Here is a 23,594-nt window from a genome sequence, read left to right as displayed (position 1 = left end):
TACTTACAAGGCCTCGGCTCTGGTCGCAGCTCTGCCACTACCCTGCTTAATAACTGGGACCAAATCACTCGGTACAACTATTGGTGTACTAAAGAAAGTCATTTTTGGGGAGGGAAAGACTGTTATTAGTCATACTCATTAGTAAGTGAGTATATTCGTACTAAATTTTTTTCAAGGGGTTTAGGTTAAGCTATAGTTATTATAGCTATAGGGTTTCTGTTGCCATACTGATAATGAGCAAGGAGATGAAAACAGCAAAGGTAAAAAAGAGCTGAAACCTAGCAATGTACTCAGTACTCTGCCCACAAATTACGCCATGAAACCGAGTTAGAGATTGTAAAGTCTGAGTAGAAGTGCTGTCTCTGAACTTGCTTTATCTAAGGAAAAATAAGACTTTTTACTGTCTGCTTACCATAGTGAGAAGAGCTAACTGCAATAGCAGTAGTAGAGTTGATATATTATAAATTATTCAAATATGTTTTTATGAAGCCGTTATTAAAAGGAGAATAAAACCTTTGTTTTCTTTACAAAGTCATGAAAATGGTTATGGTATTAAAATATACTTGGTTTCCTCTAAAGTTTTGGACTTAGAAATTTGATCAGGAACTCTTTTGTCTTAAAATACGATATTCACATGAGATATTAAGGCACATGAGATTAATTTAAAAGCAGTTCATGTGACATAGAATTGCAGAATAATTGAGGTTGGAGGGGACATCTGGAGGTCGTCTGTCCCACCTTCCTGCTCTAAGTAGGGCTTATATAAAAAATGAGATGAAGTTGTTAAGGGCCTGGCATGTTTTGAGATGTCCAAGGATAGAGATTCCCCAGCCTCACTGGGTGACCTGTCCTAGTACTTAACTAGTCTCACGATGAAAATATTTTTCCTTTTATATCCCACTGGAATTTACCCTCCAAATGGAGCTCCCTTACTTTTCTTTATCTGTCATGTGCTTCAGCTCTCTAACCGTGATCCTCTACTGGACTCACTCCAGTCTGTCAGTCTTTGTTGCAGCAGGATCCCAAAAATGGACACAGTATTTTAGGTTTTGTATGAAGTTCTTGATAGGGAGTTGCTGAATGATAAATATCAATGGTAGGATCCCCACAACTACCTGGATGTAAGGGGACTTAATTTATATGCCAAACTTGCCACGAGAAGCTGAATGCAACCTGGAAGGATGAGTTACGTAAATCTTTGCCTTTGCACCGTGTATTCCAGTTCTGAGAAAAAAGGGATAGGAGAGAAACCCAGTTTGAAAGAAGAGAGGAGGGTAGAGAGTGCTCAGTTATAATGGTGATATTAAGTACAAATTCTAAAGCTTCATTTTCCTGGAGAGGTGATGAAGACGCGAGTTACGGAGAGATGAGTGAGAGTGTGTCTTTTGATTGGAGCAAGCACATTGCAAGCCCTCAAGCTAACTGAAACACTGGAGCCGCTTTAGTGCTGAGCATGATGTAATGCAATGAACAGTTTCCTTTTTTAACTGTTTCCAGTTCTGCAATTAGGAATGTAACCCATTGCGTTACGAGAATAAAATTTATTTTTCCTGGTAGGCTTTTTAGTGTTGGGTAAATATGACAGGTCGGAACACATGGTGTTTCCTTAAAAGCTGTGAATTCAAATGATGGCTTAGTGTTGAAAAAAGGATCTTGGATGTTTACAATCTAAGGCAGGTCTGTCAGCTACAGAAGTTGAAGTGTGTTTTCCACCAGCTAAAATCATCCGCCTGGGGCAAGTGCCAGGAAGAAAAAAAAAAAATCTCCCTCAGGGAAGCAGTGGGGACTTAATTCACAATTTTGTGAAAACTTATTACCTTAGTTTCTAGGCTTTAGTTCTGAATCCAGTGCTAGTCAGTATTTCTGTAGTTTCAATCACTGATGTGGACACTGACGTGAATTTTGCTGTTAAATTTGTAGATGGCACGAAAATTGCTAAGATAATGAAGGTGTTTGCAAGGATAATCTGAAATGGCTGATTAGATGGCGAAGTTCCAGCAAAATTCGTTTTAATACAGCCAGATGAAGAGCTGTATATCAGGAAGTAAAAAAAAAAAAAAAAAAAAAGGATATAAGACTCTCAGGGTGGAAGGCTGTTTTGGGAAGTAGCAACCCAGAAGTCAGTGTAACGTTATTGGGGGGGTAGCTTGCTCAACATGTACGTAAACTGAATTGGTATGGCAAAGAGGGCTCATGAGGTTTGTTCTTGATGCAGAAATTCCTATCTGTATTTGTGAACTGAACTTGGAAGATTGTGCTCTCTTTCATATTTTTTCTTTTTTTTTTTTTTTTCTCCTTGTCTCCAGCTGCAGACTTTTTCTTGACAAACTTGCTCTTTCTTCTGCAGAAAATCAGTCGGATTCTATTGGCAATTAGCCCAGGGAAGCAGAGACTAGTTAGAATAATTATTGCTGGAGGTGTAGGTGGAGGTCTACAAATCCTAAAGCTAAACAAGAGGAGACGGATTAGAAACAGCTCTCCGGAGTCTGAGAGATGAATAATGTCTGGGCCTGGAAAGCTCTTGGATTCTTGGAGAGAACCTGGTGGCGTGGATGAAAAAATGCTGATTATTTTTGTATGTGTCTGCATTCATTTAATCCCCCCTCTGCATGCCCTAATTTTATTAGGCGTGTTTGCCAAGTTTTTTTAGGGAAAGAAGAACAAAATGTTTAACATAGCTGTCCAACAGCGGCACTATGCTGGCTTATCCCAGAATCACTATTCATGGAAACCTGTGATGAGGCTCCCATAAGCTGTTTGTGGGCTGTCCATAAAGGGTATATCAAGTACAAGGCAGAAAATTAACTTGCCTTTGCCTCTGGTAGCTGCTGTTCAGATCTGGTGCCCTCACCTCAGAATTGTCCTCAATTCTAGAGGACATACGCTGAAGATAAGGGGTGAGGGGTGGGGAGAGGACCCACAAAAAATGGTCCAGATACTGGAAAATAAGCTTTGAGGTGACTTGTAGGGAGGCCAGTCACTAATCTCATCAAAGAGAAAAGGTCAAGAGGTAATGTGATTGTTGTATGTAAGTACTTATATATGGAGAATATATTCGTCAGTAGGGGCCTTTTAATCTCCTATACAAGGACATGACAAGATCCCATAGCTGAAGATCGAAGGCAGACAAATTTAGTCTAGAAATAAGTCATCATTACCTGGCTGTCCGCATAAAGAAATACTGGGACTCTTACTAGAGGGACATCTAGGAGCTGTATATTTTTTGAAATGTAGGTAGCTGTATTTTGAGCAATGTGCTTTAAGCATGTTTCTGAGTTATATGTATCTGGGTCTGGAAGGGAAGGAGGAGAGGAAGCTGGACAGGAAGGACCAGGTGATCCCTTCTAGCCTTGGACTTTGCATCTGAGATGCCCTCAGTTTATTCCTTTCATTCGAGGGCCATTTGACTGTTGTCCTTTGAGTGTTCATAATGGCTGCAAATCTCAAGCAAGATGATAATTATCTGACACCTCAGAGCATCACTCTGTAGGAGGTCAGGAGAGATCCCTTTTCCTCCTGGACACGTGCTTGGCTCTAGTTGCAGTCCCACCTGCCCAAGTGCACCTCCCAACAAGCGTATGTTCCTTCAGGGAGTTGAGGGGAGCCACAGCCTGGGATGAGACAGTGCCTGAGATAATGGATGCAAAGAACCTAGATCTTTGGCTTACCGCCTCTTTATGAAGAGAGCCTTTTTAGGAACTATGATTGTGTTCTGTGCTTTACGAGGGTCATTTCCGCTGCCCAGAATTGTTGCTGCCTCATTGCTCCATCGAGAGACCATCTTCTTCTTATCCCTGTGTCACAGGCAAACAGTGTTGACTGTGGGAATTTTGTCCCTGTCCCCCCTTCCCAATATAAGAGCAACATATCAAATTAATCATTTAGAATAAATCAGAATATCATGCCTTTTTCTGATGCATAAACCTTCTGGAAAAATCATAGGATCTTACACAAAATACAAGTAATGTTAGGGTAAGCTAGACTACAGGCACATCTTAGGAGCGAGAACCTACACTTTAGTGAATCTAAAACCTAGGCTACAAAATGCCTTACAAGCTGTCTGAGATGCCTAAGTACAGAAATCATTCACTTCACAGTAAAAAAGAACCACCACCGGGAAGCAAAATGTTTTATTTCTGTAAAAACATGTATTCTTGGGGGTTGGTTTGTTTCGGTTTTTTGTTTGTTTGTTTTCTTCAATTTCCTTTTAGTTCAGGAAAGAATTACCTCATTTACCACCCTAGTAAACATCTACCTTGTAGCCTTTATCCACTTGGATTCATTATGAATTTAGGCAGAAAACATTTAGCTTTTGTGATCATTATCTGCCACTACCTACTATGAGGACCGTTATACTTTACTGTATTGAAAATTACTGGAATTAAGGTTGTAGTTGCAATTCCTTTAAGAAATATCTATTTCCATGGATTTGCAGCTGAATTCTAAGCATTCTGAATAGGAAACATTTAGCTACAGGCAGTTATTTAATTTTTTATTTCTGTCCTTTAACTTTGGTGTTGAAAATAAAATTTTTAAACAGCATCATCTTCTGAAACTATAAAATAAACAGACTGTCTTGGAGGCTTACTGATTTTTTCCCTCCCTTTTTACTTTTGTCCATCCCCCTACCCCTCTTCTAGCTGAAGTGGGATGGACCCTTCTCTCTGGTCTGTCAGTGTGAAATAACCATGAGAGTCACTGCAAAGCTGAATGGTAATTAATAATTAAAGACAGATCCAGAGGAATGTATCTATAATGCATTGATTTGTGGGGGGAGGGGTATGTAAGTTGTTTTTTTTTTTTTTTTTTAAAGAAAAGAAAGACTTAGCAGCTAGTCTCGATTTTTAGACACAAAGCCATTTTCCAAACTTCAGACTAAGCTGCTTCTTAGTCATAACGCCGCTCCCGGGTAGGGTGAGTTAGCTTTTTAGATTGCAGATCTTTCAGTCCTTGTTCATATTAGCCAGTCATGCACAGCCACAGACCATTAGTATTCTTTGCTCTGAGAAAGTAAAAAAAAAAAAAAAAAAAAAAAAGGACAACCCTAGGTACCAGGATACTAAAACCAAAACAAAGACTTGCCTGAGCTGTGATCAGAGACCCTGCACATTTCCCTAAGCTATTTCTCTTAAGGCACTGAGGACTAAATATTTCTTAGGGACTGACAGTTCTCCAAATAGCTTAACCTGCTGAGAAAATGGACACTGCTTGAGTTGGATAGGAACCAAAGAACTGAACAGACGTGTTTGAGCATCTGTTTTCCCCTTCCTGGTTGATGCATTTCTCTGGTAGCACATTTACTGCCTTTTTATTTTATTCATGGGAATTCACATTATTTCCAGGTATCTGATGATTCCTATTTTTTCACTGTAGTCCTCTATGTCCTTTACATCCATACTCTGGACCTCTTTCTTCTGTTCAAAAATTTTTTGATCATCATCCTGTTGTGCCTTAGTTAATTAGTGCAACTGATTAAGAGTGGTATGTGTTCTGTCTCCTCCCTGAGAAATGCACTTCAGGCTGCTTGTGTCGTGACTTGGGGAAGGGAGAGGGAAGCTACAAAAAATATCACTTCAGGTAAATTGCTGTCTATTTGTTGTCACAGAGATTAAAGGATGCTTTCTCCTTCTCTGGACCAGGGAATATGGAGGGGACTTGATTTCTTTCCCTGCTGATAGGGAATCAATGCCCTTGAAATTTCATAGGTTTCTGTGGGTAGCTCTCCAAGCTGGGTGGTTTGTGAATACAGGTAGGAAATCTCTGGACTGAGTTAATGTCTCCCAGCACTGAATTTTAACATTTATAATTTCTTTCTTCCTATAGCAGTAATAATGAATGCTGTATTAATTAACTAATACTGTAATGTGTTACGCTTGCTCATTTTAAGTCTCTGAAAGAAAGCCTGAGCCATTTTGATCTGAATTTTTCCTATATTGTGCACAAGAATTTTCGTTGGGATACCATCTGCACGTTTGACTGTTGAAAGTCAAATGTTAGCTGAAATAAACTTCTGTTTCCTTATTTTTGACAGTGCTCTTCCTGAAGAAATGTCACTGTTCTCCCAATGGGAGAAAGAGAATTCATTGAAGAATTGGCAGAGAAAATAAAAGATTCTCCCCCCCGCCCCCAAACCCTTGATCAGCTTTTGACATGTTTGTGTCTTCAGGAGGTGGCTGAGCAATCTTGAATGGATGTTTTATTCATTTCATTGTGTCTACAAAATAAACTTCTACAAGCTATTTCTTGGGATGGATTGAAAGCATCTTTTCCCTTCTACTTGCTGTTGAAAAATACAGGCCTACTGCCCTATGTAAGAAGATAATGGGATTGGCAGAGGGTGGAATATTCTTTCTGTGCTGACAAAAAGATATTTTTTGTTTCAAAGTGGGGAAATTAAAGGAGTTGAATGTTGTTTTAGATGTGCAGGTGATCTATTTTTCCTGTGGCCTTTAATCTTGTAAAATTCTTGCAAAACACAGTATTTTTTTAAAAACAAATATACATAGGTGATCATGGATTGACATAATAGCTATAATAGCTATGTGCATTTTGTGGAAAATACAGTGTGGTTGTTTTTCCTGTGCACAGAATGTATGAGACTTTTGCAAATACTGGTTTTATCAAAATTGGATCCTTCCCTTCATGAAAGAAATGTCAAGATCTGATTTACTTCTAATAAGTTTAGAATGGGTTTAATTCAGATTCCCATTGGCTTAAATAGGCTTTGGATCAGACTCAAAATAAATGCAGGCGTATGGAAGGGTGAGGAGAGAGGAAGAAAAACATCCATTTGCTAACAACATTGACCTGAAAATTTGCCATTGGGTTTGGGCTGTATCCTCTGCACTCTGGTTATTAGTGCCTTTCTGTCATGGCATCAGTTAAACTCCAAACTCAAAAAACATTTGCAAGAATTAAAAGGTTCAGATTTTTTTTTCTTTGTTTTGGGATAAGGTAATTTCCATAAGAAAAAGACTATTGACTTGTAAACAGAGAAGGCTATGCTGTAAGTTTCAGAAATAGAATATAAATAGAGACAGGCATTTACAATACAAATATAGAACAAACTCATTAGAAAAAAAGATTGGAAAATAAATAGCAGTTCCAGAGAGATGCTCAGTATAATGAAGGACAACAGTAAATGTCATGTACACTGTACAGACGTTTTAACTGTTTAACACTAAGTTCTGTAATAAAGTACCTTGATATGAAACACATCATAGTCATACATGCCATTTTGAAGAAATGAAATGTGATTTTTAGTAGTTACAAAAACTAGCCTGCTGCATCTTCTGAGATGATACATAGTTGCATAAGTTTCTTCTAACTCTTTTCTCAGATTTCCATTTATTCCTTAGCAGAAAGGCAGGTAAGGGGAAAAACGAATTTTTCCCATATTGAAAATGTTGACTTTTTGGCACAGTTTACATTACATGTCAGATAGGACTTCTGTGGTATAGAAGCACATAACTGTATTCAGACCTCCTAGCTCTACAAAGTGCTGGCCCCTTGCTGTAAAGTCATGGGTACCAGTGTTAGGGTAAGTGGTCTTGAACAGATGCAGGACTTGGGTCTGGGAGCATCATGTATTGGAAAAGAAGATCCCTAAGGTTAGAGGCACACAGAATTTACGGTGTGTCTGTTGATCCTGCTTCTCAGTTTGTCCTCTCTTTATATGTTGCTTTCTGCTCTGCCTGGACTTCCACAACTCATGTAAGCATGGATTCATCCAGCCTTTCTGAGAGGGTCAAGGTGGAAGTCTAGGTCCTCAGCATGATAAATCAGGAGGAAAAAAAGTACTTCCAAAGGACTATTCGGATCTAGATAGGCAAAACTGATCTCCAGAGGTATCTGTCTCTTTCCCTAGGCACTGGTACATCCTAAAGTTAGGTGGGATAAATCAGTGATACATCTCTGCCTCCATTTCCCAACTGTAAAGTAGACAGTACTAATGTTAAGGGGATGTGAGAAGTCTGAAATTACTGCATTTCTACAGAAAAGAGCCATGAGAAGGTGTAAGTGTTAGAGATAACTGTTCAGAAGTGTTCTAGGCATGAATTAAAAAATATTTTCTTTCCCAGTCTTGTGCGGCTTAACTGTTGTACCTATCCTTATATCTATGAAGACAGAAAAGAGTAGTTCTCGTAACATGAAGAAGGAAGTTCTTAACATATTTCTAAAACAATCTGGGATCACAGGGGAGAGACCAAGCATGAAAAACATCAGTCTCTAAGGGGGAGAATTTCACATTAAAGAGTTTGTTACTGAAACTGCTTTGCAGCCCTAGCTACAGCCTGCTAAATGCTGACATACAAAAACTGTCCCCAAAGAATCTGTCGAATGCCTAAGTCTTTGCTGAAGTAAAATAAAGAAATATAGACCTCATTTATCAGGGCCTACAATCTTTTCCTGCTTGTATCTACTTGATCTGAAGGTCATTTAAAATGTATTAGAGGTTTAAGATTGGAATGCAAGGCTAATTTGAAACCTGGCTCTAAGATGACTGATTGTGTTAATATTCTTCATACTGGTTAAACTAAAGTGTAGTGTCAGTGTGACAGGATGGCATTAGCTAGGGATCCAAAATGACGTGGCATTGCCTGGTGAAATAGCTGTTTCTTTTCACAGATAATGCTGTATAATTCCACTTAGCTTTAATGGCTCCATGGCTCTTAAAGTAATGAACACCTAGGGCAGAGGCTGGGTGAGGAAATAAAAAAAGCTGGCGAAAACTCAGCGCTCACAGATTGGAAACCTCCTGGTTTGGCTTTGGACTGAAGGTGGAGAACTCTCTAGCACTCCCCTGGCCCCTTCCAGTGTTTTCTCTGACATATTTGGCCCCTGACCAATTTTCCCAACTGCTCCCAAGCCCTTTCTAATAGTCTCCTAACCCAGTTGGATGTTCCCTCAGCTCATTTACGCCCTTTCCATTGGCACAGATACGAAGTTCTGCTGCTTCAGGGATAATGCTGAAGATGAATGTGCTTTCATCCTTTTTCCTCTCAAAGGGGGTCATTCCCAGTATTTTACAGTAGCTGAGTTCTGTTAACGTCATTTGAGTTGTTCCAAATTTATTCTGAATGTAGCCACAGGGAGCAGATGGGCTTGGCATTTGAGTGGGAATGATCCCCTTTCATGCCATACTGGGGGCAGTGTGTTGGTACTTCTGAAATTAATTATTTTAGCAAGGTAAGTAGGGTTGAAACAGTTAAAATGGAAGGCAGACGTAGAGAGACCAACTTCCACCCAGTGAAAAGACAGCGAGGGGGTGGCATTGGGCCTAGTCTGTCCCTGTGTGAAGCTGCAGAGCAAATAGTCCTTGCTCGGAGAGGCACCCAGGCCCACCCCGCCAGGAGAGTGATCGTGCTGGGGGACTAGAGGAATTTTTAGATGGCACTTGAAGTAACAGGCCCAGATCTGTTTTGTGTTATTCCTGTTTTACTAGGCAACCCCCTGACTTCCCCCCCCCCCCCGCCTCGCCCTACTCTGTTTTTATGTCGTTGTCCAGGCCTGATTTTTGTCTTCAGAATAAAGGGTGTTAAAGTACCCCTGAGCATGTTAATGCCGTTCAATGCAACACGCACGCTCCATATCACTAAAGGTGCAAAACAAGTTTTGCATCTGCCTCTGCTATGTCTCTGGTCTTCTGACTAAAATATTAATCAGCATCACTCTGTCACTATAATATACTGCCTTGATCTTTAGCATGTTTGTCCTGGCAGTAACCTTTCAGGTAGGAATGTGCTGTTTTCCCCTTCTGTAGATCATGTGGCCATGTTTATCTTTCTCATTTATGAAGAACAAATTCAGGTACCTACAATATTCAGGAAATATAAAGTCCAGTCCTTATTCACGATAACAAGGATATTAAACATTGCGACTTTTTGGCTGATCTTGATGCAGCGTCAAAGTCCCTGCTCCCATATACAGTCTTATAAAGCCTCTTTATGATAGGCAATTAGGTGTTATTTGAACACCATAAGCCATTCTCAGAGATAATTTAATGTAATTTTGAGGTTAGTGTAGGTTGATGCAACCTCTGATAAATATGATGTTATCTGGTGCAATGATATTTAATCCTGTGGTTCTGGTGAAGGTAGAACAGCTGTGAGGGAGAGTAACCAGCATGAACGTATCTGCCAACAGCCCTGCGTCAAATGAACAGTTTTCTCAGCTTGTGGTATCCTCTACAGATGTTTCCATATGTCTTGCATAATAATGTCTTTTTTGAAATACAGAGCGTAATTATTTGTATATGGTAATGTTAAAAAAAAAAAAAGCTCTGGCTTTGAAAAAGGATTTAGTGATGCAGATTGGAAGCTCACTTTCAATTTTTATATTTTACTGTTGGGCAGTAACACTGCATGACAGACTGGGAATATTTCACAAACAGCACTTGAAATTTATCTTTCTTTTCTGGTAGTGAATAGCTATATAACATTGATGTCCAAGGTGAATTGCCCATCCATAATATTGGATTCCTGAAATATCCGGAAGAGAGTAAAGATGTTTTACATGTCTTCTTTGGACATCAGCTCTGCTTCCTCTTGAATTTTCATGGAATGGAAAAGAACATTCAGACAATAGGTTTGCTTCTGCAGGAAGGATTGTTAATTCAATTTAGAATACGTTATTAGAGGAGATAAGTAAAGCTACTATATATTTCAAAAAAAAATTTACAATTAGGAATCAAGCCAGACGAGGGAAAAAAGTATTCTTGCTTCATGCTTTAGAAATTTATTCTCTTGGCATGTTTGCAGATGTGGTTTTAAGAGCTTATCAAATGCTATGTTAAATATTTAAACCTAAAAAATACTCTGGTTGTGTAGAAAAAGGCAATGGCAGAGAACTAGAGATTTTTGTGTCAGAGGTGACATTGTTTTGGGCTCTTTGAAAAAGAACAGAAAGTTTAATTGAACAAGTAGTTAAAATGTTAGACGCTGTTTCCCAAGCTGCAGGTTTAATCTAGAATTTTGGGCGCTGTAATTCTGTGGCCTTCAAATTGAGTTCCTGTTTGCTTGAGCAAGCTTTGCTTCTGCAGCGTGCCCAGAAATCTCAGAGCTGCATCTAATGATTATAGAAATGAGTAGCAACATGAATATGTTAGAGTAGCAGCAGTCCAGATTGGTTGACCAATTTTATGTATGCTTTGATTTTTGAAGACTAAACATTAAAAGTTAAAAACACAATATTCTCTGTTGTTGTGCTGATGGGTCAGGCAGTACCACCTAGAAGCCTGTGCTTATCCAAGCAGCCAACTGCTAAAAACTGAAGTAACAGCCCAACTGCCTGAGTTGCAAATTGCTGAAGGCTGGAAAATGTTTGGGAAGCATCTTTATTTATATGCTTCCCCCATTCTTATACTTCTGTATTTTTTGTTTGCCGCTGTTGGAGACAGATTACTGATCTAGATGGACCTGTGGTATGAACCAGTATGGCTACTTCAGCTATATGGCTCTCTCTCTGTCAGATATGGTTGAAATCAGTCAGTGGATTTAGAACTATAAGGTGGGGATTAGCAGCCAAAAGCATATATATATACAGTGTACATGCAGTACCATCGCATAAACATAATTTTCTTAGGAGCTTGCACTGAAAATCTGACATCAGTTGTTGATGATGTGAAGACTTACCTTTTTCTGAACTTGGACTGTAGGCTCCTGAAGGCAGTAGGTTGTCTTTTTGTTCTGTGTTTGTACAGTGCTAACAGAATATAATCCTGTTCTGTGCTAGATAGTGGATTGAATATATTAGATATCTTAAAGTTACTCTTCTGTATAAATGTTTGCAGGGTCAATGTGTAAAGTACTATATTTAACATGGTTTTGAATCTGGACGCAATCACAGCCACCGCTTTCAGGACTATGCGCTTATTCAGTTCTTGTGGATAGAAATACCTCTTAGAGAATAAGAATTGAGCCATTATTGTGTCTTACCTTGAATTATGAATAAATTCACTGTACAGAATTATTACTAATGCTTAAGACAAGTGCACTGGTCCGGTCAGTGACTTCATACACAGGAAGTTCTCTCTTCTTCCAATACAATTTAGTTGGAAGTACTATAAATCTAATTCTCTAAGTCTTTCATGTTAAGTCATGGGTTGCTTTTATGAACTTTATTACCAGAGAGGAGTAGAAGCTTATACAGTGAATTCTTAATAGCTTTAGTAGTGGTCTAAATGTCTCCTTTTTCACCTTTCATCATAACGCTGCAACAGAGTAAACCTAAATGCTCTTTTTCCGTTTACAGTTCTCCCAGTGTAATCAAATTATTATGAAGTTGTTAATAGTATTATGGCAGTTAATCCATGTAATAGACCTGTGGTAGTATATCTTCATACTAATAATCTCTTGGTTTTTACTTTTCTCATAAGAGTCTTTGTTTTAAATAATTAATGTAAAAACTAATGTCGACCTTAGCATGATGATTGAAGAGCCTGCTGCTGCAAATTGGAAATGGCTTGAGGGATTGGAGCAGTAGGTGGTTGTCTATAATTTGTTAGGAAGTTTTTTGATTATTCATTGTCAAGAAAGTTTTGGAAGTACAGGGGTGGTGGCAATGAATTAATAGGCTGTGCCTAGAACATCTTGATCTCCCTGAAATAGTTACAGTTTACGGTGAAATAGTTATAGTTTAATAGCTGAAAAGGTGGGTTAGGCTGTGTTCTTGAACAAAACAGCAGCTTATGTTCCAGTCATACAGAGTATTAAGTGCCTGTTCAAGTGACTCTCATAAACACTTCTGTTGATTTCAGTGGGTTCATTCACATGAATTAAATTAAGCAGATGCTAAAAAGTTTGCAGGAACTTGAGTCTGTCTGAGCAGTATATTTTCCTGGTAGGTCTGGCTGCCCAGAAGTATTTACAGTATGCTCTCACCTTCTAATAAACTTGGGAAAGCACAAAAACTTGCAATCATACTTGCAATTATACATTTGAAAATATGTCTTTTGCTATTAAACTTCTGAATAGATGCCAAAAAAAAGAATTACTTCAAATCACAAATGGCAGGGGTCAAATAAAGCTTAATCGATAAGAATCTCCATGTAGATAGAAAAAGAGAGATCTGTGTTAAGAATGGTCCATGAAAGAAAACATCATGGAGGGAGCATGGGGGGAAAAAAAAAAGAATTTTTTCCATACGTTAATGTTTATCAAAAAGAGAAGGATCTTAGCAAATCCTTCACAGAAAAGGAAAAAAACCCACAGATAAAATATAAATACCAGGGAAGAGATTGATCTAGAAGTTGTTCCTTTTTCCTTTCTCACCCCTCTTAGGTGACATGGTGATGAAAAGAGAGAATTAAAATGGGCTTCTTTAAAGCCAAAATGTTATTAGGAAACTATTAAAAGCACATTGTATCTCTTAAAGTGAAGGTTTGCTCTTTTTGGTCCAGCCTTGCTGCAAAGCATTTTCAGAAGAGAGCAAGAGAAAAGGAGAGGCGAAAAACATAGATCATTTTAACTTTAATTATTAATGGATAATAATATCTGTGGAATTTTCTATTTGTTTTCCCTGTCCATCCTTCACTGACAGCTGAAGACAGGTCTATATCCAGAAGGGATTTTTGGGTCAGAAACTGCTACAACTCTTTTGTTTGGAGAACAGTTTTGAGCTGTAACTACCATAACAGTGAGAATCCACCCAGGCAGGCACTAAGTTACGGAAGCAGGGGAATGGCATGGGAGAATCAAAATTCTCTCTGTGCAACGTCCCGTCCCCCCATCCCGCCCCCCCCCCCCAAAAAAAAAAAAAAAAAAAGGTGGGGGGAGGATGAAAAAGTAGAGGTAGAGAAATTTCTGAACTTCAAGGTCTCCCAGCCTGGACAAATTGACCAGAATTACCACTGGTCAATTTGTTTGGTAAATTTACCACTGAAAATTTACTTCCAATGCACATTGCATATGACTTTTGGAATCCTAAGGGATTTAGCTTCCACACCTTGGCCCATATGGAGAAATACTGGCCAACTCTGGCTTTATGGAGAGGTCAAGGGCTTTAGTAAAGAAGCAAGTAATAGAGCACTACTTTTGTGACAAAAGCTCATAGTTTTCATTTTCCTTTTTTCCTTTTTAATTTTAAATCTGTACTGTGTGACATGGTTGGTGTATGCCTGTCATGTAGTATCAAAAGAAAACAATTTCTTGGGGGGGGGGGGGGGGAAGGGTGAAAATATTGTCTTCTGAATTCTATGCAGGGAACCTAGCAGGGAACTGGAGATACGATGCTCTGTTTATTCTAATGTTCCTGAAGGGAGGTGAAACTGCAGCGATCTGCCATCTTGCTGCAAAGGGGCAGAACGCACTGGGATCAGAGCAAGCAGTAGAAAGGTAATCAGAAAGCTGTAAGGTGCAGCAAGGACTGCTCCTAAGAGAAGTCTGTGACACTCAAATACTGAGCAAGGGATCTGTACTAGACATCCATGTCTTTATTTTGGACTAAAGTATGTATGTATTTTTACTTGTATTTACTTAAAACCCCCAAACAACCAAAATTCCAATCTTCGAGCTTCACTAACATTTTCCTTCTTTAGGGGCTGCAAGTAGAAAGGCCTTGGTGGTGGTACTGGTAACAAACACGTTCTGAGGAATCTGGGAAGAAGGAATGCTTAGGGACTTTTGTTTCAGGGTAGTGAAAGCAGAAGGGATGTATTTCTTAGGTGTATTTGACCAGAAGCACCATCAGGTGTTCGTAGATCCCTAGCATACAACAGTGAATGATTGTTGCCACCTCCATTGACATACTGTGGGGACTAACTCAAAGAACTGTTGGTGAATTTAAGATTAAATGGTTTAAAATGGTTTCACAAGTCTCCTCATAAAACAGGAGACTGGATGGACTAAGAGATTTCTAGGTAACCCTATAAATCCATCTTTAAATAAGGAATCTGGTGAGTCTAATTCTCCTCTATTGCCTACATTTATTTTAGCTATAAAATAATAACACAGAAAAGCTAATTTTATTTTAGCTGTCCATGACTGATGGTAGTATGAGCTGGTTAAGTATCATACCCTTGATAGTTGCTCAGTTGCTGTTGTGCTTCAAGCCTCTTTCCATCTACAGGCCACCCACGACCTTTCACTAGAACAGCCGTGTCTGTGAACCATTGGCTTCCATCCGACCTGTAAAATGCTTGTAATTATGGAGTCCCATTGAAATGAAGTCAGTGCAACAGGGCTCTGCTCTTACAAAGGACGCACAGAATCCAGAGATCCTGAAGACCTTTATGCTTTTATTGTGAAATGATTCCTCCTGTTCTTTGGATCTGTTTATTAATTGAGAAGAAACACCGTTCTGGTTAGCAGGATCACTATTTAGCCTGAAAAGATGCCCACGATCCAGAGTACAATGCCGTAAAATGTGTTAAATAGCTGACCTACATTTTTCGGATATTGGGATGAAATCCACTGGCATAGTTGAAATAGTGGTCAGCCCCCCGGCAGCCTTGTACTTTTTAGGTTGCGACAGGAATCTGCTAACAGTATTTAAGAATTCAACAATGGCTCATCATGGCTTTGTTTTTCCTACTGAGTTGTTCTCCATACTTCTGAAATGCAAAATAAGGTATTTTAATTTTTGAATGAGTTTACCAGTCAGATTGGAAAATACTGACATCTGTTTCTCAGAGCTGTGACTCAGATTAAGGCACCAATCCTGCAGCGTAAATGAGACATCTTGCTGCATATGGCTGCTCTCCAATGCAGTTTGCAGTTACCTGAAAGCCATTCATTTGAAGTGTGTGGAACAACAGTAGCTTTCTGATTTGGTGTGTGCATCCCCTACATGAACTACAACTACCAAGCAGTACAGTGAGCCTGCTCCTTGTTCCTGCAAGTCTTTAACACTTAAGACAGGTGCTGAGTTACAGAAATGGGTTATCTGGAAGGTGCTTTGTTGATGCTTCCATAGAGGTTAAGTTCAAAGCAGGTGGATTGAGGGTAACCCAGTAGGATCTTTGGTGTGTGATAATAACCAGGTTAATTCAGGAATGAAACATCGGGCTTACCCTGTGGCAGAGTGGCTCCAATGTACATCGCTGAAAATCATCTGAATTAAAAAAGTTATGGTTGTACGGTGTACTGGGATGAAAGAAGTTGGCTTACTAAGTTCAGGATTCAGTCTTTGGTTCTGCATGAATGTAAGGAAACAAAGTGTAATCTCTTATATCTTTTGATATTTTCTTTTTTATTTTCAGTGCCAAATACGCATTCTTGTATCTCTTAGAAAAAAACCTCCTAGGTCAATTTTTGTGGCCTAAGAGGAATTTCAGTTGTTCAGAAAAGCACGGTCTGAAACTTTTTCCTTAATAATTGGAGCCAATAGATGCTCCTAGTAGTGAAGTTTCTTTCTTTTTCTCCTTAATTGCAAGTACCAGCAGAAAGCTGTAGTTAAGACACTGACAATAGAATAAATAGTTGACCTGATGGAGTGTGCTTGGGCTGTAGCCAGGAATCTCATCAGTAGATACTCTCTCCTTCGGGAAATGGTTATTTCTCTTGGCTTTGTAAGTCTTGTAGTGACCTATTTAAAAGATCTGGGTTTCTTTTTTCTTTCTTGCTTTATTTTAAACCAAGCCTTTATTTTTATAAATCACCGAATTCCAACAAAGTGGTCTGTGACTCTTTTGAGAATAGGAGAGATTAATACTGTTTGTGAATTATGGATTGGTTCTGCTTTTAATTATATCAATATACATCCAGCAATATGTGTTGTGAATTTATTAGGCTTAGATAACCCTGAGTGAGACTGGTATTATAGCTCAGTTCTGCAAAACGTTGTATTATTTCCAAAACGCCATGTACATAACACCCATGGTCTGGAATTCTGTTCTCTCACAAGCTCTAGCGTACAGAGACTGTGGCATAAATGTATCATCAGCATATTAATTATCTGAATAATCAAAGTGAATGCCTACAGTTGCTGTTTGCTGGAGATTTCATCTGGTGGTCAGGAGCAGAGGAAGTGCCAGCTAAATAACAGCATGCTGCAAACTGTTGGAGACTAACGTTGACCCCGCATTAAAGAAAGCCAACAGCTGTGCAAGGAACCAGAGGTTCTTCCAACCTCTATGGGGTTGCTATGGGAACGTGGGTGTAAGAACCACTAATATGGCCTGGCAGCAAGTGGAGGAAATCTGTTTTAAATAATCTAAATATAAAACATAGCATTCAGCTTGATATACCAGTCAGGGACTAGTGCTTTACGTTGTTTGACCAGTGAATTTGTCAGATGTTGAACGAATGGATGCTGAGTCTTCTCATAGGTTGAAGATGTTTTGTGGATGAAATTTGTTTGTATATTTTGTTGGCTGTTAGTGATGTAGATGAGTAATTTACAGAGCACAGAGCTGGCTCTTGAAAGAAGAAAAAGTGATACTTCTAGGAACAAAAAATGTCAGACATGGAAGTTGCATTTCTCATCTTGTAGGGAAGACCAAAGCTCATTTTCTGTCTGAATTTGTTATCTGGATAATCAAAGTTAATCACCATTGTTTAACACTTTGGATTAAAAAAAAAAAAAAAAGTGTCTGTAGATGTCCAAGAGAGTTGCCTCCTAAATTTAAACTAGCAACCAGATTGGTTCTTCCTGCTGAGAAAGTCATACAAATTGCTTGGGGGCTGTCATGTGGTGGTGGGATTTATGTGACTGTTCCAACTCCACCGCTCATGTGAAACGGGCAATCTTTCACAAAGTCACCAGGTTTGCAGAAAACTTCGAGTGCTGAAATCACTCTTCTCAGAAAGAGAAAGGAAAAAACCCAGTCTAAAAGCAAAACTGGTAAGAGGTAAAAATAAAGTGAAATACACTTTAGATTTTCAGAATCCTCACTTTTGCGTTCACCAGAATAACGCTGCCCATGATCTACTTCTGTTTCTTCTATCAGTTTACATATATAAATATATTTATTCTTGTTTTCTTTTTAGGTGATCCTGATCCTTACTAAGTATTATCACACTGACATGGGGAAAGTCCTGGAGAGCTCTTTGTGGAGGTAAGATCTCTGCTTTTCCTATAATCGTCTTCCCCCACTGGTTCTCAGAATAGATCAGTTTCTTTTCCCTTTCCAAACTGCTGCTGAGTTGAGTTGGTAGCTGATTGATGCTAATATATCAAGATTTTTCCAGATTGTCATCAGCTCTTACTCCTTCTCTTCCTTAAATACAGTTCCTGCAGTTCAATAAGAAAGAGTTTGAAATGAGTTTTAACAGTAGAGACAAACAATGATAGAGAGTATAAGGTACCTTCCTGATGCCACTTTGCAAGATGCCATTCTTTTCCTTCTCTTAGAAATTTTGTGTCAAAGTTACTTTAAAACTTTGAAATACTTACTGTGTTGGGATGTGTCTGTTGGGAGTTCTTACTGCTCTTGAGTAGTGTATTGAGGTTAGTAAATAATCCTGATTTGGAAGCAGTCACAATTGGATGAAATATAATACAAGTGCAGGTTATCTTGTGTCTTATGACAACTGGGAATATGTAGTAATCCAAATGAATTTCTAAATTGATTCTCATTTCCTTAACATTGGTGAATTAAGGTATCAATATGCTTGTTGTCTCTGTGTGCACAAATTGCATGCTCAGGTGTATATCAGCACAAAACCAGGGCTAGGGTAAGCCTATGTTACACTAGTCACATGGGTTATCTTCTCGTGTTAATTTTGTTTTGCTAAGTGGGCTTTTTGTGCCCTAATTTTCTGTGTATCTGTATAAATCTTCCACCAAAAATTTTTGCTAGATCCATTACGTACACTTCAAAAGTGGAAGTATTTCACTGTTATCAGTAAATATAATATCACTCCAATGTTTACTATGCTAGTTTTGCTGGGTTGTCTCTATTCTTGAAATACTCTGCCAGGATATCTAAATAGTTGTTGTAAATGACAGGAGACTTATTTGAGGAGTCTTATGTGAAATTCTTATGTAGCCCATAAGCTTCAGGTCTAGAAACAAATGAATTACCTAATACCTTGTGGCTTAGGTACTTGTAAACTTCATACTGTTCCAAGAGCTTGTATGGGGACTCAACCTTCCTCTGTGCGTGTAAGGAGCTTTACAGAGACAATCCAAGAAAAGGAGTGGGCAAGGGAATGGGGAGTGGGAAAAGTCTGTCACCAGGACATGCTGCACACCAGCCTTGTTACTTTTTTTGAAGGAGGCTGCATTGTTTTAACCTTGTGGGATTTCTCATAGTGACAGCATATCTTTGCAATACCTTGTTGTCATACTAGTAACTGAGTAATACAGTCTGGTCAGGGGCAGTGGTCCATGCAGCACAAGGGTATTTTCAAGTAAAAAAGAAGCTTCTAGTCATAAAAAGGAGGTGTTCAGGAAAGAGAGTAAGATCAAATGGAGACTGCTTAGTATTGGCTCAGGATTGGCCTTTTTAGGTTCATTTGTAATTATCCTTTAAATGTACAAGATGCAAAATTAATTGCACATTTGTTTCTGTTTTAATTTTTGTCCAACATCTTGTGCAAAGAAGACAACCAAATGGCAATTTGGATACTCCCATAATTACGTAAGCACACATGGCTTTCCTGTAATATGTTTCAAGTTTTGCTATCCATGCTTCAGTGTAATCTATCATAGAAGTCTTTTAAACTTATTCAGTCGGACTCTTCAAAATAAACTCTCTGCTCTTTCAACATAAACATAAAACAGGCTTCAGATAATGTTCCTTTCTTTTTGAGAACATAAACACTTTAAACAAGGTCATTCAGACCTTGCTGACAGCTGGTGTAAAGAAGAACTGGTGTGAACTGCATTCAAATAAAATTCATGCTAGTGTGCATCATAGGGAAATCAGGCCCTTTTACTTATAAGTAATAGATGTACCAGATGCTTTGGTTATTTATAAAACTAAGATGGAAAAGCTGAAAGGAAGCAAGTGCTTAAGATTAGCACTTGGGCCTGGGGTGGTAGCTGATCCATCCCTAGATATGTTCTGCTCTGGGCTCACCTCCTTCCTCCGCCTCTGCCCACTGTGGTGCAAAAGCGGCACATGAGGTTGTCGGACTGGGGGAGTTAAAAAAGTGCCTGGATCTGGAAAAGCACAAATGACACCAGCTGGTGCAAAAATATCAATAGTGCCTCTCTCTGTTGAGATGTAGGTCATTATTTGTACTAAATAAAATAAAAATAAATACTGTCCATGAAGTCAGAGAACTTTTGTGGTTTTCTCTGTGTGAAATGGTTGGGTGTAAACTGGTGAGGCTCTGTGTTTGCTGATGGAGCTGGGGTGTTGTACTCACGTTGGCAGCCTGCCCAGAATGCACAATGTATATATTTTTAAACTTTTTTGTTTGATTCTCTTTTGCATTCTTCTCATTTGCATCAGAACAAATACACAGTAAAAGAGGTGTGAAAAATGTTACAGGGTTTTTTGTCAGCAGATAAAAGCCATTCATCTTTGCGAGGTTTCTGTGCCCTAGTGGGAATGGATCCTGTCCGGTTATTTCCTGAATCAGTCCAATGTTTTTCTTCTTCCTATCTTGCCTGTCTAGATCATACCAGACGCTTCATATTCTCTAAGTCTCTAAGTGAAAATAAACTTGTTTTATAACCTGATCAGTCTCCAGCAGGTTAATTTTTTAATGTTGTTAATCTCCCACTTTTATCTTGCCAATCAGTAAATACTATCCTAGCTTGGCATTTATCGGTTCTTTTGCTTCTTGAAACTGCATCTTTCTGTTCTTCCTCTAAAACATATTTCCTCTTCATCTCTCTCTCTTTTTCTCCCATCACTCAAAATATTTTTTTTCCTTGCTTAGTGGAACAGGGAATGAGAAGGGAAGGGTGACTCAGTGGTCCAGTGATGCCTATTTGTTCTTAGTGACCTTAGAGTTGCAGTCAGACTTTTAAGAGTAATGCAAATGGTGGGGAAAAATACTAGTCAGAGGTACGTGCCCAGCGGGGGCTTTATGCGAAGGAGATAGATTTTTGGAAGTGGATCTAGTGAATTTCTGTGCCTCTGTGGAGCGTTGTTAATTTGTGTAGGTAATTTATGCCTGCCCACACAGGTCAGGTTACAGGATTGAGAGGCCTAAATTTTAATTATCTTGGAATCTTTTCATTGTTGAAAAAACAGGGAAAATGGTGCTAATTAATGAAAGCCTTAACAACTTTTTACTAGTAGCAGCCATTCTGGTTACACTGAAGAGGTGGAGGCATAAATCTCAGTGGAAGCACGTAGTTAGAAAACACCAGGTGTGCTTCTCTAGTCAGCTATTTCTGATACTTTGCTAATTTGCTTATTAAGTAATTGTTAAGGTTGGTGTAAATTGTATAGTTATTTGACTCAAAATAAGGTAGGGAAATAAACAGAGATGACATTGGTTGCGCCTTGAAAATAAATTAAAATAACATTGAGAAGGAACAGATTATTGTTGTCAGGTTTATTTTTAGAGTTTCTAAACTGCAGTATGTATTGGGAATACAGGTTGTTGTCGTGTTAGGCCTCATTAACATAACAAAAAACCTGATACTGTGACTAAAACTTAAAATTTAGGTACTAAAATTATCTTCACAAATTGTGCATATATTGAAGATACTTTGCATACTAGTGCTGTTCCTGTCAGAATCCACACACATCTTTATCCAGCACATTTACAGTATGAAGGACCTGAATCAAACAAACCACTTAGGATAATAGATACTTGAGTATGTGTTTTCATATGCTTTATGGACCAGTTTGTGCATAAATATATAGGTGCACATATCTTACAACCTCAGGTGCCTGCCTGCATACGTTGCATGCCTGCAGCTTTAGATGTATGTACTTGAATCTTGCAATCAAATACTTTAACTTTGAATTGGTAGCCACTAAGAAATTAATACTAATACTTATCTGCACACCTGAGTTAATCCTAATAATGTCTCTTGGAAATAGAGATGTATTATTTTTATTATTCCATTTTATACACGAGGCACCTGAGAGTAACTGATGGCTGAAAGTTATGCAGTGACTCAGCACTCTATGGCCATGGAATTGGCTTCCAACCCTGTGCTTAGGCTGGTTCAGAGTCCTGTTTCTGGTATGCATGCAGCCCTTCCCTTCTTGACTTGTTCTAAGCAATGAATAATAGATGCTGCTGCTGATTGCTAATAAAGTTTTGATTGCATATTATCAAGCTGTAATGATGTGGTAGTGCTAATGCGACTTGCTGTGTAATTGCCATTGTTCCCAATGGCATCACCATGTTGTTATTGCTTCACCACAGCAAAACAAATGGCATTATTTGATGTTAACTGCACTGTTAACTCCTCTCAGCATTGCATACTGAACCCCAAGTAGGCCCATTTTCAGAGATGTTGGGGTATTTTGCACCATGTTGTCAATAATGAACTGCTAAATGAAGAAACGGACTTCTCTGACTGCTTAAATATGGTTGGATACCCTAGCTGAACATCCTGGGATTCCTTACTCCAAATGCAGCCTGAGGAGGGAGCGAAGTCACAGCGCTGTGTGAGGAGGTTGTGAGTCCAGGTCAGTGGCCAGGCAGCTGGAGGTGAGAGCAATTGGGTGAGCCTCACGGACAGCATGAGACTTGGCAAACCTCAGGGAGTCAGGAAAATCCTCTCTTTGGCACAGCTGTTTCTATCTGCACCCACAAAAAGCCACGTATTAAGGGCAAGACCCGGTTGTACAAGCCCACTGGCCACCAGTAGCGATCAACGCACAGTGACCGCATGGTGCTTTGGGCATTTACACAAAGGTGCATGCCTATGCTAAGGTTAAAATCCAGACTACAAAGAGCAGGGGATTCTTTTAAGGTAGATGCAGTGAACAGCCCATCACTCAGGGAAGTAAAATTTCCAGGCCCTGTGTGGCTCACAGAGTACGAGAGAATGAGTATGGGCAGTTGTTTCCAAACTCTTTGGACTTGTAGGTGAAACTCATTTCATCTGTTTCCTGAAATTAATTTAAAAAGCAAACACCACCACCCCCCCCAATATAGGGTCTGGTGCCCCAGTGAAATTCTTTCTTGGTGTGAAGTGCTGCTTAATAAGTGAGCAACTGTGCTCTGCAGCAACTTGCACTTCCAGATGGTCTTATATTGTGGTTCTGCTTTGAAAAGTGACTTTGTAGAAATGGCCCCAAGGGATGGGGTTATTCAGTCTGTGATTTCCATATCAAATTTGCTCTCTTTCCAAGTAAAAAAAAAAAAAGAAATGGCTTTCTAATTATTAGCCCAGCGAACTCAGCTTGGGATCTAATGTCTAGCTGTGCTTTCTCTGGCTAATGCATCATCCTGTGTAATGCAAGTTCTGCAATCAAAATAGACTGCCCTCAGTTATACCTGTGCAGCTCTTTTGTCCTCCTATTATATTCTTATTTACATCTGTTCCACTGTGCAAAGGTTTTGGGCAGTACTGTTGAAAAGGCAGTCCTACAATTAGAATTTTATTTCTCTTATTGAACAACAGATTTTTGTGCTCTCTGATCATATTTCCATATTCACCTAATAGCATTACAAAGACTTTAATTATCTTTGCTGCAATTTCTTTCTTGCTGATACTCTACAGTGCATCATTATGAGTTGAATTGTGCAGGAAAGTCTCTATTTTAAATTTATTTTGGATATTTAAAA

The 23,594-nt window shown here is 39.0% G+C and overlaps 1 protein-coding gene across 4 annotated transcripts in view; it reads left to right on the top strand.

Annotated features, from left to right (window-relative positions):
- The window catches only part of SORCS2 (sortilin related VPS10 domain containing receptor 2), a 636,731-nt gene that overhangs the window by 195,023 nt on the left and 418,114 nt on the right, over positions 1-23,594 (top strand). For all 4 annotated transcript variants that reach the window (XM_076335889.1, XM_076335888.1, XM_076335891.1 and 1 more), the window contains exon 2: positions 17,928-17,995. In XM_076335889.1, coding sequence (XP_076192004.1) covers positions 17,928-17,995 — 68 coding nt within the window. The remainder of the gene's footprint in view (positions 1-17,927; positions 17,996-23,594) is intronic.

This window comes from Aptenodytes patagonicus, chromosome 4 (assembly GCF_965638725.1).
Source record: "Aptenodytes patagonicus chromosome 4, bAptPat1.pri.cur, whole genome shotgun sequence".
NCBI lineage: Eukaryota > Metazoa > Chordata > Aves > Sphenisciformes > Spheniscidae > Aptenodytes > Aptenodytes patagonicus.
The sequence above is the reverse complement of the archived record's forward strand: the minus strand, read 5'-3'. Positions and strand labels throughout refer to the sequence as shown.